The sequence below is a fragment of the Cinclus cinclus genome, chromosome 2 (genome assembly GCF_963662255.1).
Source record: "Cinclus cinclus chromosome 2, bCinCin1.1, whole genome shotgun sequence".
NCBI lineage: Eukaryota > Metazoa > Chordata > Aves > Passeriformes > Cinclidae > Cinclus > Cinclus cinclus.
The window spans coordinates 77,108,626-77,125,725 of record NC_085047.1 but is presented as its reverse complement, the minus strand read 5'-3'; the positions used below and the strand labels follow the sequence as shown (position 1 = coordinate 77,125,725).

At 38.2% G+C, this 17,100-nt stretch overlaps 1 protein-coding gene across 4 annotated transcripts in view; it reads left to right on the top strand.

Annotated features, from left to right (window-relative positions):
- ABCC4 (ATP binding cassette subfamily C member 4 (PEL blood group)) overlaps nt 1-17,100 on the top strand; it is a 141,368-nt gene that overhangs the window by 97,533 nt on the left and 26,735 nt on the right. For 3 of the 4 annotated variants that reach the window (XM_062487808.1, XM_062487807.1, XM_062487805.1), the window contains 6 exons: nt 988-1,098; nt 2,587-2,687; nt 4,822-5,013; nt 9,251-9,406; nt 13,345-13,434; nt 13,910-14,082. In XM_062487808.1, the coding sequence (XP_062343792.1) occupies nt 988-1,098; nt 2,587-2,687; nt 4,822-5,013; nt 9,251-9,406; nt 13,345-13,434; nt 13,910-14,082 (823 nt within the window). Of the gene's footprint in view, nt 1-987; nt 1,099-2,586; nt 2,688-4,821; nt 5,014-7,998; nt 8,056-9,250; nt 9,407-13,344; nt 13,435-13,909; nt 14,083-17,100 lie in introns of all 4 variants that reach the window. The other variant, XM_062487806.1, reaches the window with a different exon arrangement.

Genomic DNA, 17,100 nt, shown 5'->3' with positions numbered 1-17,100 from the left:
CTCCCTGGACAATTAGGATCAATGGAGCAAAAGCTCTGTAATCTGGCTATCCAAGATGATCAGGCTTAAAACCATACTTGCCTCCTCTCTATCTTACAAAAGGGAGAAGAACTGTCTTAGTCTGAATTTTTCCCAGCACTGGGCTAAGGAACACTGAACAGTTGAAACTGCAGTGGTCTTTAGCAGGGGGTAATGGGAAGCAAGGCAGAAGGGGTTGGAATGGTAACCTTCTGCTGTGACTTGGTGGCAGCTGGAACAATTCTTCTGAGTGCAGCCACACTTTATCATGCCTACTTTGCTTCTGTTTTTGGCCCTGAATTCAAAGAGTTTGTCTTCTGTATTGCAGTGTCCTTTTGTGCTGTCACTAATATCTTGTACTGTAGCATATCTGCCCAGAGTGGAACTTAGCACCAAATTGTCAGCACCTGAATGTGAGTGCAGAGGTGAGATGACCACCTGTGAGCTTCCCCAAAAGTAAAAATGTGCATCTAATCATCTGAATGGCTCTGTATAGCTGCACTGGATGTATTGAGTAGCTCCTACAGGAGCTTAACCAGCTGCTGCTTCCTTCTAAAAACTTGGCTCTGACAGCTGTGTTGTGATACGTTCCAGCTAAAAGCCTGTAGACTCTAGTCCACCTACAGTAAATGCAGTTGTACTTTTGCTTTTTGTATGAGACTCGAGTCCACTAGAGTTGAGAAGAGGCTTCCATTGAAAATAAGTCTTTGACAGTGCTTTGAGCCTTGACTGTTTTTTTTTTTTCTCCTCCTATTGAGTGCTACTAGTGTGAAAACTAAATTAGACAGTTTCAGGAAAACTGGTCAATATCCTGGTCATTATCAGTCGAGGCAGACATGCACTTGAAGAGGGCAACGTTTGGTTTTGTTTGACAACTTGTATTAGTAACATGAATTCATTTAGTAATAATTATACAGCTTAGTTTTCTAATAATCCACTTGTTTTATGTCTTTGTACAATATACTTTAGAGGCCTGGTTTCTCTTCTTGACAACCTCAAGGTGGTTTGCTGTGCGTCTGGATGCCATCTGTGCCATTTTTGTTATAGTGGTTGCTTTTGGTTCCCTGCTTCTCAACAAGAGTAAGTACAGATGTTAGAAAAAGTTCGCCCAGTAATTACCATGTATAGGAATGCCTAATTCTTTTTCATGTGCTGCTGTTTCTAGTTGTTTAAATGCTGTAATTAAGTTAAGCATTTCTTTCTAGATCATGATCTCTTCATTGGTCTAGGGCATTGGGGCTGTATCTGCTTTCCTGCAAATACTGGAGGCAGTTCAGATATCTTCCAGGCTGAGGCATACATCTGTCATCATCCCCAAGAGTGGAAACAAACGTGCACTTAAGTAGTCTTCACTTTTGAAATTCTGGCTTTCAGAGCAATAACAAGAAATATATCTTCTTCTTTTTCCCTACCTTTGTCTTCTTTTTTGGGCCTACAGGGCTTTGTTTTTCATACTGAAACACCCACGGATCTGCCTCTTAACAACATTTTTCCTTTTTGCACATGGCATAGTAGGTCAAAAGGCAAGCTAAAGTTCCTAGGGATACTCTTCTCATATCTTGGATCATGGGATAGACCAATTCCAGAAAGAAAATTGCCTCATAATAATACATTTTATGTTCACTGTCACTCATGAACTGTCATTAGTGTATGCATCATCCAGGATGTAATTGGGTTAGATGTACTAGAATGAGATAGTCATCTAAAACATGAAGGAAGAAGTAATTATCTTGGACATGAAAATTAGTGCTAATTTGCTGGTTTTGTTTCTTTTCTTTTTTCTTTGGATAAGTTTCCTATGTGCACGTGTGTTTTAAAATTTGAGCACTCTGTCCTGCACCACTCTGCAGATTTTGAGCTAGGTTTGATGTCAGTAGAATGCAAAAAGACAAGTCAAAACAATGGTCCTGAATCTTTCCTTGCCTCTGGATAGAGGCAAGTTCAAGAGTAGTTCTCTTGAAGTCAATAGGACTATGTTAGGATAAAGTTCAAGTAAGTCAGAGGACAATCATGCTTAATATTCGGGCAAACACACTGTATTTATTTTGTGAGAATAGACCCACCAAACACGGTAAATGTTTTTATAAACGGGAAGAAATATTCTGTCCTGTTACTTTATCTGATTGCTTATAAGAGTAGAAAGTTGATGTAAGTGTTATTAACTAATTTTGAAACAATATTACACAAAATTTTTGCTTAGGTTTAGAGCCCTATAGAATTTCCGTAGGAAAAATGTGAAGAGTTAACTAATGCTCAGCCAGACAGGGATGACCCTAACCATCTAAGTAAGTATGATCTTGAGACTGAACCTCAGTTTCTTGGTAAATGCCAGGCTAAGGAGAATTTGGATTATCTTGTGAAAATGTTTCCAAAATGTACCCCAGAAATTCAGCAAGTAACTGTTCTGCCTGGAGCTACTCATTGCACAGATAGCAAGTAGCGCATAACCAAATAAAATTCTGGCTGTGATACTTCCATCATGTAAGTAACCTCATGAAAGGCAACTTAACTGAGATTTTGTGTAATTACAATGTACCTATTCAAGTCTCATTTTCCTTTCTTCTGCAGCTCTGAACTCGGGGCAGGTTGGTTTGGCACTCTCCTATGCAATCACCCTCATGGGAACATTCCAGTGGGGTGTTAGACAAAGTGCTGAAGTTGAAAACCTGGTAATGTTTACTTCTTCCTTTTCCCCTCTTGGTTCCTTCATGGTTGTGGCATGAAGCCTTAAAGATGAGATTCTTCTTAATTAACTTAGGATATTAATGCCTTAGCAAGCAATTGGGGCACCACTCCACAGTCATAAAGGAAAATAACTTCTTTTAGGTTATAATTTGTCTGACTGATTTTGAATGTTTGTTGAGATGAACTGTACCCAGGGATTGTCCTCCATTCATAGTAAGGGAGGTTTTACAATCTCCCTTTATGGCAGAAAGGAGACTGTCTAGTTACAGTGTAGACAATTGCATTGCAACTTGCTAAAGTTGCAATAAATTAATACCTTCCTATAAGGAAGATTTTAAATTATGCTTTTATATTTGGTATTCATAATTTATTGTTATTTATTATTGCATTTTAAAATTTTATTTATATCCCTCTTGGCGTTTTTAGAGTCCCTGTTATTCCTTTGCAAAGGCTTATAACTTTTTAATTCGTTCTAAGTTAACACAAATGTGAAAGTATTTGTTTATATTCAGCTGAGAAGGTTGTGTGTTTTCCAAAATATATTATATAAAATGCCTTTAACCAATTCGGAATATTTATTAGCATGTTCTAATTTGCCTGTTTACTTTCTTAAGATAATACATAAGAAAAACAGATTGTAAAAAAACAATGCTGAACATAAACCTGGGATTTCTTCTGTTGTGTTGACAACTGAAGTTACTTGTAATTACAGTTTGCTGTACATAGTCTAGGAAGTACGTGTAGTCCTTTTGTAGAAGTTACAAAACCATGCTTAGTAAATTAATAATAATAGTAATAATAAGAATAATAATGATAATAATGAAGTTAGATTTTTTTTATACTACCACATTGCTTATTTTGGTGCATTTTTCACACACCAGTAAACTGGTGGTGACAGATTTTCTGAGAAATGCAAAAAAGCTTTCAGGTTTTTTCATACCATTGGAGACCTTTTGGAAGTGTCTGTGGGAGTGTCACATGTACTGAGTTGCTTTCTTAGAGGCTGTGACTCAAATACCTTGGAAGAGAGAGGCCATTCACTAACCTGGCTTTGATGTGAAATGCTGATCATTTTATGGAACTATGATTAGCATCAACTTCTTTGATAGGTAGATGTCCACAAAAAATCCCTTGTTATTAAAGGGTGACTGCAGCTGGGGGAGGCAAGAACATTTCATCTCAATTCTGCTGCTAGCTGGTCAAGGGAAGAGATTGTCACAGTCAGTGGTGGTGCACCCTTGTTTTCAGTCCTTTGTGCAGTTTTGGGCAGCACAATACAAAATGAAGCTGTTGGAGAGCATCCAAAGGAGGGTCATGAGGATGGTGAAGGATCTGGAGGGGAAGCCTTATGAGGAGTGGCTGAGGTCACTTGGGCTGCTCAGCCTGAATAAGAGAAATCTGAAGGGAAACCTCATTGCAGTTACAGCTTCCTCGTGAGGGGAAGGAGAGGGGCAGGCACTGATCTCTTCTCTGTGGTGACAGTGGCAGGACCTGAAGGAATGAGCTGAAATTATGGTCAGGGGAGGTTTACATTGGATACTAGAAAAAGATTTTTCACCCAGAGGGTGGTTGGGAACTGGAACAGGCTCCCCAGAGAAGTGGACATGGCATCAGATGTGCCAGAGTTCAAGAAGCATTTGGACAATGCTCTCAAGAGACATGATGTGATTTTTTTGGGGGTAACCCTATACAGGGTGAGGAGTAGAACTCATTCATGTGTCTGCTTGTAGTTCATTTTGCAGTTTAATTTCTAGCTTTGTCTTTCCAACGCAATATGGATTGCTGTCATCTTTGCCCTCTTAGCTAAATTTTCATAAAACTTACAGCGTGTATTTAGGTTTGTAATTAATCCTACATGTGCTTATGAATGGCTTTATATATCATGGTGGATCTGGATCTGTAGTAGGACGAGATGCATTCTTTCCACTTTTTTAGTTGTGTAAAGAAAGCCTAGAATGGCAACAAATACACTTACCTGTGTTTAAAAGAAAAACCATGGCGTAATTTGCTTTGAATCTCAATGGTAAAAATACACACTCATATTTATCTGCATGCAGTATTCGCAGCGTATGCCGTAGGATGAAGTTCATGTATTTATGTCTTCTTTCCTCCCCTTAGATGATATCAGTAGAAAGAGTGATGGAGTACACAGAACTTGAAAAAGAAGCTCCTTGGGAGACCAGCAAACATCCACCACCAGAATGGCCTAACCAAGGAATGATAGCATTTGAGAATGTTAACTTCACTTACAGTCTAGACGGACCATTGGTTTTAAGACATTTGTCTGTTTTAATTAAACCAAAAGAAAAGGTATGTATACAGCTGTCTTTGGATATTCACAGAAGTTAAGCAAAGATGATGAGTTGACACAAAACTGCGTACTAGAAATGCATTATAAAATATGTGGATGTTAGAAAAATAATAAGTGTTCCTTTAAAAAAAAAAGCTTTAGTTATATTTATAACAAAAGTTATAACCTATTTATTTCTTGTAAGTGTGGCGTGAATTTGTCTGGGAACATGGTATTTCAGTTTATCAAAACAAAGGATTAAACATATCCGATAATTTCCTTTAAAACATCTGAGATTCTTCAGAAAGTGGCAGACATTGAAAGTAGCAGCCAAGCCCAGAATGTTTGTTCAAATCCAAAGCAAATGGAGCTGCAGTCGGAAATTTGGGATTCAACAGAGGGAACATAATTGGAGTTAAGTATGTCAACATACAAGGTGAGCAAAACCACTAGAAAATAAGAAATGTACATGCCTTTGCACTGAGCCTGAAATGGAAGCTCGAAGAAAGAAATACAAATCAGTTGTAGAACTTCAGAATTAGGGATTTTATTTCAGTTCCTTTTGGCTACCAATCCAATTAACTCTTGTCATTAATTAGATTGGTAGCCAAAAGAAACATAGAAATAAAACTCTTCCTCCTCTGCAAATTTGACTCCTCCTCACCAATTTTGATGCTCTCCCTGTTGAAAGAGTGCTGTAGGGAAGGTCTCCCCCACAGACAAAATTAAATAGAGCCCTGAAGTGTTAATTTGTGCTGTGCTACATTACCAGTGCAGGTGTACTTTTTTGATTAGGAGTTCTTCCCTAGGAGGCTGGTTCAACTCCGCAATCCTTGCCCTTCCTCCTTTTTAACATGCTTTTCCATTCAATTCCAAACCTGTTCATTTCCTCAAGTGGCCCTTTTGATAACATGCATGTTACAAAAATTCAACTGGACTTTGCTACTTTGAGATGATTTCCTGGAATTAGCTATGAATGAGTTAAAAATGGTCTCTTGAGAAGAAGAGCCATATGGGCCATCTCCTTAGCTGTTACATGTCTCTCCAATATAGACAAGAAGTTCTATATTTCTTAGTGAGAGACAGGAATAAAATTAAAAATGGAAGCAAGAGATACTAGCAATGCATGACTCAGTCTTTGGCGGAGGCAGGAGAAGGGGGGATGACTGGGGGTATTTATTTTTGCTGAGCAGTTATGCTGTGATTTCATCATCCTGAATTTGCCCAGCTTGAAACTATTGCCAAGAACTTAGTGTTTGCTTTCTGTGATGTTTTACAGAATACTGCAGTAGGCTGCCACTGTGTAAAATAAATATCCCAAGCATCTCTCCTCCTTATATTGGTTTTAATTATGGAGAAGCATCTTCTTCAGAACCAGGTTTCCAGATCTGTTGGGGATTCTGCCCATACTGCTGTCATTGAGAGCTCTTATGCCTGTGCAGACCCCTGGCTTGTAGAGACTTCTGGTGGCTGCAGTGCCACTGGCAGCAATAATGAGTTTAAGCTTATGCTGTGCTTGTAGTTTTTCTTGTAGCCTCCCCAGGGCCCAGTTTGGGAAGCTGTAGGTGCTGTAAGAATGAAGGAGGTGATTGAAAACAAATCACTCGTGGGTTAAGGTCTCTTTTGATCTGTTTATCTCAGCATTCAGTATTTCCCTACAGTCAAAGAAGACTAGGAAGGATCCTGTGTTTTAAACATCTTTGCTAAGTAGTTTGATCTGACAGACCAGGGAGACACAGACTGCTGTGCCAGTAGCTGGCAGTGATTAACCTCCTCTGCTACTATTGCTGCAGCAGGCAGGGGAAGGTTAGTATGTGTAGCATTGGGTTTTACACAGCACTGTCTTTGTTTCAGGGAGCTCATGAATGCTTATTGGATAACATATTGTTAAATGCACCTTTTCCCGACAGCTTCTGGATCTACGGGCTCCATGAAAAAGTTAGGAAGGTGCACATGTAGATTTATGTCATGGCAGCTGTGCTCCCACAGCCTACCACGAAAGGGAGGTTGCCTGAGGGGTAACAAAAGACATGGGCAGTTTTGGTGGAGTAGCTGACATGCTGTAAATCTCCCATTTTTTGTGCAGATCTTCTGTGAAGTACAAGTGACACTTGAGTAATGATGAGCCCAGCATAGCAGGTGTACTCCTGTGTGTGCACATGGCTTTTATCAGGCAGCACAACCCTGGCCATGTGGTTCCTGATAGGTGGCGCTTCCATTTGCAGACTGGTGCTGTATTCCATTTGTTCCATGTGCAGACTGGTACTGGCTGTGAGTGTGGGCCTCTGAAGAATAAAATGTATTTAAAAAAGTGGATAATGTGTATACTGAGAGCTGTTTCAAATTCCTGTCAGTTGTCAGCAGCCTGTAGTCAACTGCACCAAAGATGCAAATAGATTCTTCTAAATGTTGAAGAGCACAGTCCTTTCATTTGATGACAAACTGAAAGTGAGATTTTGACAATATGCAGAGCAGCTGCATTTTTATTTTAAGTATCAGTGTATTTTTAAATGTTTTTTTTTCTTTATATACTTGATATGATACTTTATATTGACATTTGCAGAGGAACAATTTCACTTTCGTTTTCACAACTCTGGTTGTCTGTGTTCTCTATTCAGCATTTTCTTTTTGAGCTGTACTTTATCTATTCAGAACTACTTTTCCGTTGTTTCACTGATATAATTTAGAGTACTAGACATTTTATCATTTATTGTAACAGATTTGCTTAAATTTGTTTAATAATAAGCACTGTATAAATGTTAATTAGTTGGTATACAATAATACAATAATGAATGGTTGGATGAAATTGCTGAATCAGAATCTAGACATAGAAAATACCTTTTAGTTTATGCAGCATAAGTTGCTCCTTGAAGTGTACTTTTTTAGTGTGTTGTGTATTTTTTATCAAATATGGGCACTGCTGTTTTTTTTTTTAACTTAGTGTCTCTGACTGAAAGTTTTTCCTTGCACTTTGATGCAGTTTCATGTGCTGAGTTTCATTTCAGCAGTCATTGCTGCATACATGTGAATCTCAGGCAGTGGGTAATTGCCCTCTGGCGTCTGTACGTATACTCATGAAGGTTTTCATCTTTCTTCCTCCTTTCTGCACTCCAATCACTTCACCAAGCCATATTATACATGTTTAATCCTCATAAATCCTTCCCCCATCAAATCAGTATCTCCAGCCCATATTAACTTTGTGTTGCACTCCTCTGAACTTTTTCCAGTGTGCTGATTGTTGTGGTGGGTTTTTTTTGTTTTGGTTTTTTGTTTGTTTGGTTGGTTGGTTGGTTTTGTTTTTTTGTTTGTTTGGTTGGTTGGTTTTTGTTTTGGTTTGTTGTATTTTTTTGGAAATGTAGGGATTACAACAGAATTCAAGAAATAAGAAATTCTGCCAGATCAGATCTGTCTAGAGGGTTATACCCTTTATCTTCTCAGATACAGTTGATTGCTGTACACTGTTTTTCTCTAAGAATCCTTTACCCGAATACAACATTAGAAAAAAAAATTAAAAGAGAAGAAATATTTGTAGGTCTTAGCCCCTTGTCATTGAAGTTATCTGTCCCATATTTTTCATTGTCTCATTTTTCTGAAAGTTTTCTTTTTTCATACTGTGTATATCTTCCAGTTTTTCTTTGGGAACAAAGAAAACCCTGAATCTCTGTGATTTTATTGTTTGCTGTTTCTTGTGTTTGAAAAGGAATTTCAGCTTGATGTCATGGCCTTGTAGTTTCAGTACTTGTTGAAGATGTCGGAAGTATGGATACAGTTTATAATGGTGCTACTTTAATGTACTTCACCTTAACCATAACTAACCAAAATCAGTCTCAATTATTTAAATTGGGAATACATTGTTCCCAGAGTGCTTTATGGGAGTCTTTTTTGGGGTTGAGTAGTAGATGCATGCCTGAAATGATTTGCCTAACATCACCCAGGTTTAGTATAAAAATTAGCAGCCTTGAATCACATTACTGTATGCATTGAGCCACTTGATCTTGTTTACACAATAAGACACCACACACTAAGGGGAAATAATTAACCTCTGAATATGATCCAAGAAATTGTCGTGTATACAAATGTCACCTGAATCCAGATTGATTTAAGGGGAGAGGATTTTTCCTCTTGGAAGAATGTTAATTACAAAGAAGTTTTATTTGGCGCATGTTCTCCTGTAAATGCTGTAAAAATGTTGCTCGACATATTAATTTATTCTGAAAAGCTTACAGTTTAATTGTACGGGCTTGGCTTGCTCCATAGGTTGGAATAGTGGGAAGAACCGGAGCTGGGAAAAGCTCTCTGATAGCAGCCCTCTTTCGCTTGGCTGAACCTGAAGGAAGGATTTGGATTGATAAGTACTTGACATCAGAGCTGGGACTCCATGACCTGCGGAAGAAAATTTCTATTATACCTCAAGTAAGAGAGTGACTCTTTTTGATGTTTTGAATATAATGCCTTAGTGTTTAAAGTGCTTTGCTGGGGTATGTTCCCCCTGCACCTCTGTATGCAGTAGGCACAGGAACTGTAGCAAGGCGTTATTCCTACTTGAGTATGGCCTTGATTATTTAAAGATAAACAGAATCCATTTTGGGGACTGGAGCATTTTTTTTCTAGTTTTGTACCCTGTCTGTTCCTTTGGAATATCTGTGTGTTAGCTGTATGCTGTCCTCCCTTAGTCTGGGGAAAAGCAGAGAATATCTGCTAGGTATATACCAATCTTCAGCAGTCCTCTGACGTCACTTGATCCTTTGGCAGCAATTCCTGCCTGACGCATTGCCTGAAGCTTCCTCAGTAAGGGACTTTGAAGGACCACTTTTCACCTCTCTAGTCACCTCTGTACACACTAAGTGGTGCTAGATTTAGAAAGAGCAAATGTACCACCTGGAAGTGAGCTCTCAGCTTTTGCAGAAGGTTGAACAGGAGGAGACCAGGGGAGCAGACTTAAGAGTAGGTCATTATGACCCATAATAAATAAAAATTTATGAATTTTAGAAGCTGAATGCAAGAAAGGGTGCAGTACAGGGAAAAAGCCCAGTAAGGCAGTGTTGGAATTAGGCTGATCTCTCATGCTGGAGTAGAAGAAAGGCTGTTCAAAGAAATCCAGTAGGTCACAGGTTTTCTCTCTTAGAGTCTTACTTTCATGAGTCATTGAATCAGAGAAGGGTTATGTATAACCTTAAAACTTAGAAGGCAAAATCTGTGCGTGTTACAGTTTCATGAGAGCTCTGGTCTTTTCTGTGGGTGTTTGCTCTCCAGTGAAGAGGGAGGAAGAGTGGAAAGCTCCTATGCTGCAAATGTGAAGTCGTATTTTGAAAAGTAGTCCGTCTGCAGTGTTCTAGCAGGTAGAATGAAGAGTGGACTGTATACCAGAGGATTTTTTTTTTGCCATGTTTAGCATTATTTCTCAGATCTCTCTATTTTATAACATAATCTGTATTTAGTTATATCTGAATGTGTGGGAGTCTGTTGGCAGGGTGGCAGTCAGAGTGTGTTAGTTTCTTTAAACAGTGAATTTTATACAAATGGTAATGAGGCTTTTTTCTTGAAAAATAGGAAACAAAAAGAAACAGGTATGCTATTGAAAAAAAAAAATTAAAAAATAGGTACTTCCCCAGTAATTGGATTGTTGCCTAATGCAGGATATCTTTTGTTTCTGCAAGCTGCAGGCTTTGTTATTGCAGTGCTCACTGGAACTAATCATCTTTTGTATGTAAAGAGAACTTTATATGGATTTAAATTCAGTTTTTTTGTTTGTGTGTAGTATTCCTTTCTTGTGAAAGCAGATGATCATCAGTTCATTCCAGGTCTGTAGCTTTTTGAAAGCCTGTAGCAATTGTGGGTGATTTTTACATTTTGAAGAGTTCAGTCCAGTTGAACAAAATAGGATACTGAGGCAGGAAAACTGCAGGTCAAATACAGTTTCTACATGTTAAATGATACAGATGCTCAAAGTTTACTGCATTCAATTATGCATGTGAGGTTTTTTAATACACAGGTCTGTTGAAAGCTGTTTTATTCCAGTGGACCTATGATTTCTGTGAAGTTTATATAAGATTTGCATTATAGTCCCAAAAGTTTTGCGTCTCCCAAGGCTAGTAGGAGTAGGTAGCTTTTTTTTTCTTTTTTTTTTTTTCTTCTTTTTTATTCTTTTTTATGTAGGGGGAGGCTGTTTCTACTAAAATATGCAAAACTATCAAGTGGTGGTACAAAGAAGAGGAGGAAGGGTTTTGAATCAAGTTTCTGCTATGGTGAACTGTATGATAGGCATTGTCTTGTATTGTGCTAATAGTAGTGTCAAGAACAGGAATAGCAATGTAAGATCAGGTAGTTATTTTGCAGCAAATATCTTCATAATTATGTGGGCAGCTGAAAAACCAGAGAGAGAAAGAGAGAGAGAGATGCTTATTAGAATTGCAACATAAAACATGCTAAACAGAACCATTCCTAGAGAGTGATGAGGCAAGACTGAAGTGTTCTTGTGTGTGAGTTTAAATACCTACCTGGAGAAATAAAAATGTGCTTAGGCTTCTAATTGCTTGCTTGGATGGAGCTGTGTAAAGGTTGTATTTATAAATCTTTTCTATGCAAATGTTGTCTGCCTCTCTGACTGTAAGCATTTTTACAACAATTATTTACAGGTTAGTCTTATTGCTTTCCTCTCATAAACCAGACTGTTTTAAATAATAATCTGCGTCAGAAATGGTAATTAAAAAATATCCTTATCTTCTCTTGCAGTGCATGTGTGTTGTTAGGACTTTTATAATTGTTATGAATCCTATAGGTTCAGCCTCTTCTTTTGCCAACATATAAAAATGGGTTGAAAAGGAAAATAAATGTAACAATACCTTTAAAATATGCTAAATTGTGTATTAAAATGTGTACTGTTAAACAAATTAGTTTCTAGGTGTTTTTAAGAAGACTGTTTTTTGGCCTGGAAATCTTTTGTGTTAAACCCTTTTGCTCATTCAACAGGTTTTTTAATGACATTGCTATTGCAGCAGATACTTTCAAATAATTGTCATGTTGCATCAAGAGGTGTATATCTTCTTTTATATTGCTTATGGCATGTTCCGTTTTTTAAATTCCTTTATAGTACTCAGATGGTTTAGAAATTAAAAGACAATAAAAGGGGTTAAAGTCTGAATTCTCTTCTGGTTTGCTGCAGCCCTTTGGAGCTGGCCATCACTAAGGGTAGATGGGGAGAAAGTCATGACAGGTTAATCTCAGAGTAAGCTGAAGTTACCCAGTGCAAGTTAGATTTTATTTCCTAGGGGAGAAAGGAATCAAAAAAAGAACACGTTTTGTCTAAAATTTTCCCGGTTTAAAGAACACTGACAATATGATCAATGGTCTCCATTTATGATTAGCACTGTTACAGCTTTTGACTTGTTTTTTGTCTTTATGTGTGGTATTAAGATGAGTTTAGCCCTGAAGTAACGTCAGTGCATGACTATCAGGTCTGGCAACTCACACTACTGAGTACTGATCTGTTGCTTAAGGAGTTCTGAACCAAAAGTCCTCTTCCACTTCTTAAATACTACATGTTTCAGTGTGATTTGATTTGTGCCACTTTAATTATCTGTTATTGCTCTGACTGGGAACTGAAGTAGAACAAAACTTGCTTGCACCACAGGTAAACCCACATTGATACCTGAATGGGAGAAGGTACTGACTGGACTCCTTGGTGTATTTTTAGTGAGCTTTGCCCAGCAGTGGCAGTAGGTTTGCTTTATACTGCTGTGGCAGTATAAATAAACTTCAATGTGTTTAGGTTTAAAATGGTGAAAGCTGTTCCTGCTTTGCCCTGATGGTAAATTAGAAGGGTTTTTATGGTACAAAATGGAAAAAAGCAAACACCCAGCCAAACACAGAAGGAAAACCAGAAAGGCATTGTGAGCTCTTTTATGTACTTCAAAAACAGGTTTTCAAAACTGGCCAGAAGTAATTTAGGAGCATGAGCTCATTGACAGTGCTACTTGTTGGTTTTCATTAACAATACCATGAGCGTAGCAACGATTTCATGTAAGTATATATATAGCTTGTGGTATCAGAACAGTGGCATGTAAATGCCTGTTTAAATACTGACATAACTGTGTACAGCAATTTGCAAACAGACCTGTCCTGTTTGGTAAATTATATTCATACAGAGATGTTGAACACTTGCCTCCCCCCACCACCCACATTCCCCTTATGGGTGCAATTGTAATATCCACCTTTCCATTTCAAAAATGATAGCTTGTTGTTGGATATTTCTTTGCTATTGTTGATATCAGTTAGCTGTGATTATCATTAAATTACCTATTGCATTATAAAACTTGTATTTATAATGGAATGCTGATTTTATTGGGTTTCAGGAGCCTGTTTTATTCACTGGAACTATGAGGAAAAACTTGGATCCTTTCAATGAATACACTGATGAAGAGCTGTGGAACGCCTTGGAAGAGGTGACTTATTAAATCTAATAATGTACATCTTGTATTTAAAATCACATAACAATAATATTGCATTGCTTGTGTGTGTTAGGTTTTAGCTGTTTTCATCAGGTCTGATAAAAGTTTAGCCATTGATAGAAAAAGGTAGACTATCATATGTGCATTTATGTATTGTGTGCATATGTGTGCAGACGTACATGTATATTGTTACATAAGTCTTTTATTAAAAAGCTATCCTTTGGGATAATGCCTTGGTTATATTTTGATTAATATCTTGGTTTTAACAAACATTAATAGATTCTTAACAATGTGCTTTAATGTTTTTAAAATTCTAATAACTGATACACTCTGTAATCCAACTTGGCACTTACTCATTTTGTGTCACTATAAAAGGCAAACCTTACATACTTATTGTTGTGTCATCAGACACACAATAGCTGTTTTAAAAGAGAGTTACTCATCCTACAGTATGTTGGCATGTCAACAGGTGCAACTGAAGGAGGTTGTGGAAGATCTACCCAACAAAATGGAGACACAGCTGGCAGAATCTGGATCTAATTTTAGTGTTGGTCAGAGACAGCTGGTGTGTCTTGCCAGAGCAGTTCTAAAAAAAAATCGTATTCTTATCATTGATGAAGCAACAGCAAATGTGGACCCAAGGTAAAAAAAAAAATCTGTCATTTTAAAATGATCTGGTTTCTCTTCTAATACGTTCATCTCTGCTGTAGAATGTTTGTTGGAAATAAATAAATACAAAAGATTGAATTCATCTCACTCCCAAAACCCCCTGAAACTAGAAAGGTGACAAATGGCTATAAGCAATACCAAATACTTCTGGTTATGCGATGCTGTCCTTTCAGATGGCTCTGATGCTGGTGTGGTAAGTTAGAGGTAAAGCAGGGGCAGGGGCAGAAAGTAAGCTGTCCTAAACACCACAGGAGTTGCAAAATAGATTTTGAGATGTTTCAGTCTACAGGATGAACTCGCTTATTCATTATTCTGTCTTGTATAACTCAGGCCAGCAGAACTTTCCTGAATTAATTTCTGTTTGAACTAGAGTGTACTTCTAGAAGAACATCCAACCTCAATAGCAAAAAAAAATTCAATGAAAACCCCTGTTAAATTGTTCCAATAGCTAAGTACCCCCACTGTTAATTTTTTAAACATTTGAAGCGCTGGTGGAAATATTTTGGAAACAATACTGCAAACGTACTGCATCAATTAGTCTGAGCTGAATATATAGTTCCAACAAACTATGGCTTGAGGGAGAACTCAAAGTCCAAAGAGGACAATAACACAGCAAGTCCCTCAAACAGATGCATTAAGGATTTTGTATGTCATCTGGGCGTGACTCATTTTTCTAACATCTTCTTGGGGGAGAAGTGGTGCCACTGGGGTAGCTTTACAGTTCAGCTGACAGTGTATTTCTAAAACCTTTAGAGAAGTGCATTCCTTTCTCAGAGGTTCTCTTTTTTTCTTTTTTTTTTTTCTTTTTCTTTTTTTATCCTTAGTTTATTTTTGGCTGAGCTCTGATAGATTAACTGTGATTAATCATAGGTGTGGAAATTTAATACCATCTTACTCATCCTCCCTATTTTGGCATCTCACATGTGTGTTCTCAACTTACACTATCCATTTAATTGATCTTGATTAATCTGTGCTGCAATATATATTATAATAAGGTAAATGTTTGTTTGTATCAACTCTAGGCATAACAATACAAATAATAACTTGGAACTTCTTTGAATTCAGTTTGCATTACAGTTATTATTACCTTTTCCTTAATGTGTTGGTATAACTAGAGCCAAGTATTTTTTAGCTGTGCAATCTGATAGGATGATCATCAGGAAATGCTGATGTGGGTTGCTTAACTGAGCAGTTAGGGAGGCATTTTTGGCGTGTAAGGAAAACCTCCTCTTCTTCTGATGCACAACCCCCATACCTGGCACCCTTGTCTCTCACCTGGCAGCAAGCACACATCATATCTAGCACCTGAGATGGGAGACTGTGGCGAGCTGCCACCTTTTCTTCTTTTTTTTTTTTGTCTTTCTGGCTGTTGATCTCATTCCCCCAGCAGCCTCAACTGCTGCTGCCACCATGTCCCCTCTGCAGTTCAACATGGAGTGAGAGGGCAGGGGTTATGCGTGGCAGGAAGAGAAGGATGGGTGAGGTGACGTGAGTCAGTGCATGCAGGGTGAGAGGTGGACACTGTACCTTCCCCAGGGGTCTGAGGGGGCTCCACACTACAGTTCAGCTCAGCTAGGCCATTCTTATCTGCTACTGGGAGTGAAGGGAAGGAATTTGAAGTTCATCCTCCTCCCTCCTTCTCATATGTTCTGGCTCCCATATGTACCCTTATTTCCCCACCTTGCTCCTCATAGATGCCACCTGCTCTGCATGTGGCAGAGGTGTGAGTGCTTTTGTGGGAGGGAGGAGGAGCTTGCCATAAAGAAGGTTGCCCTGAGTCAGACTACCTGCATGATTTATGTGATGACTGACAGATTTAATTTGATTTTATCGTCTTGGTCCATTCTTACCCTGGAGAATGGAGTCTGGTTTTAAAGCAGCTGAACTGTTCTGGAAAGTTGTGTGAAGTCTGGAGCAGAAGGGCTGAAAATCTTGATGTCGTTGCTTTGGTGATACACAGAAACAAAATCATCAGTAACTTAGACTTTTTTAAAATACCGACTTTGTTTTAATTTTCTAAGCTTTCTGCTCACTGACTACAGTAGTATGTACTAAATCATATTTTTTCTTGGAGAGGACTAAACTTTTGGCAAGCAAACCACTGCCACCTTTTTACATTGGTTGTTCATTCAGTCTGGTAAAAACAGCCATTGCACATAGTTCAGTTCATTAGCCATCTTAACCTTGTAAGGTTTAACCTTTTATTACATCTAACTGCTATCTGTAACTCTTTCTCTTTGGGAGAAATTATCTAAGCCTCTCAGGAATTGTGTAGTGTGAGATATGCTTTCAGGACAATCCCAGGAGGACATTAGACAGAAGATAATGACTTACCCAGTTTTCCTTTCAGCAACTTGGTTGCTTCTCATTCAGATCATATTTATTCTTCCTCTTTAGATAGTTTTCTTTTTACAGTCAACTAATTCAGGTTACACCAGATCTTGGTTGCTGGGAAACTTGGGGTTAGATCCTCAACCTGTGGTGCCTGTGGGACAGCTATACCACCATTTTGTACTTTCTTATTGTATTGTTCCTTGCAGCAGGGAGTAGTGTGGTTCCCATTTTTGTGTAATCAGATTAGGTTTGAGTTTTTGTCATCCAGCAGACCTGGTTTTGGTATTCAGGTTGCATCTTTGGTTCTTAATGTGTCTGAAAGATTATGGGGTTTGATCTACTGAAGTGGGTGGAAATCACTTGGCACTTGCCTGGACACTTGCTCAGTGTGGGTAGACACCACTAAGAGTGCATTTATGCCCTGAAAAAGGGACAGAAATTATTCTTCCTTTGGTACTTTTCTAGCTCTAACTGGTATCTCATATAGTCTCTACACTCTCTCAGCACATAATTCTGTGTACAGATGCTTTTCTTGCTCTTTTTAGGTTTTCTTGAGTTCCCTAGCTTCTTTCTAAGATTCTTCTGGAGGATACTGATGGTGCTTTTTCTTCCTGTCCAAAAAACTATGCTCCAAGATCTACCACGAACCCTGGAGAG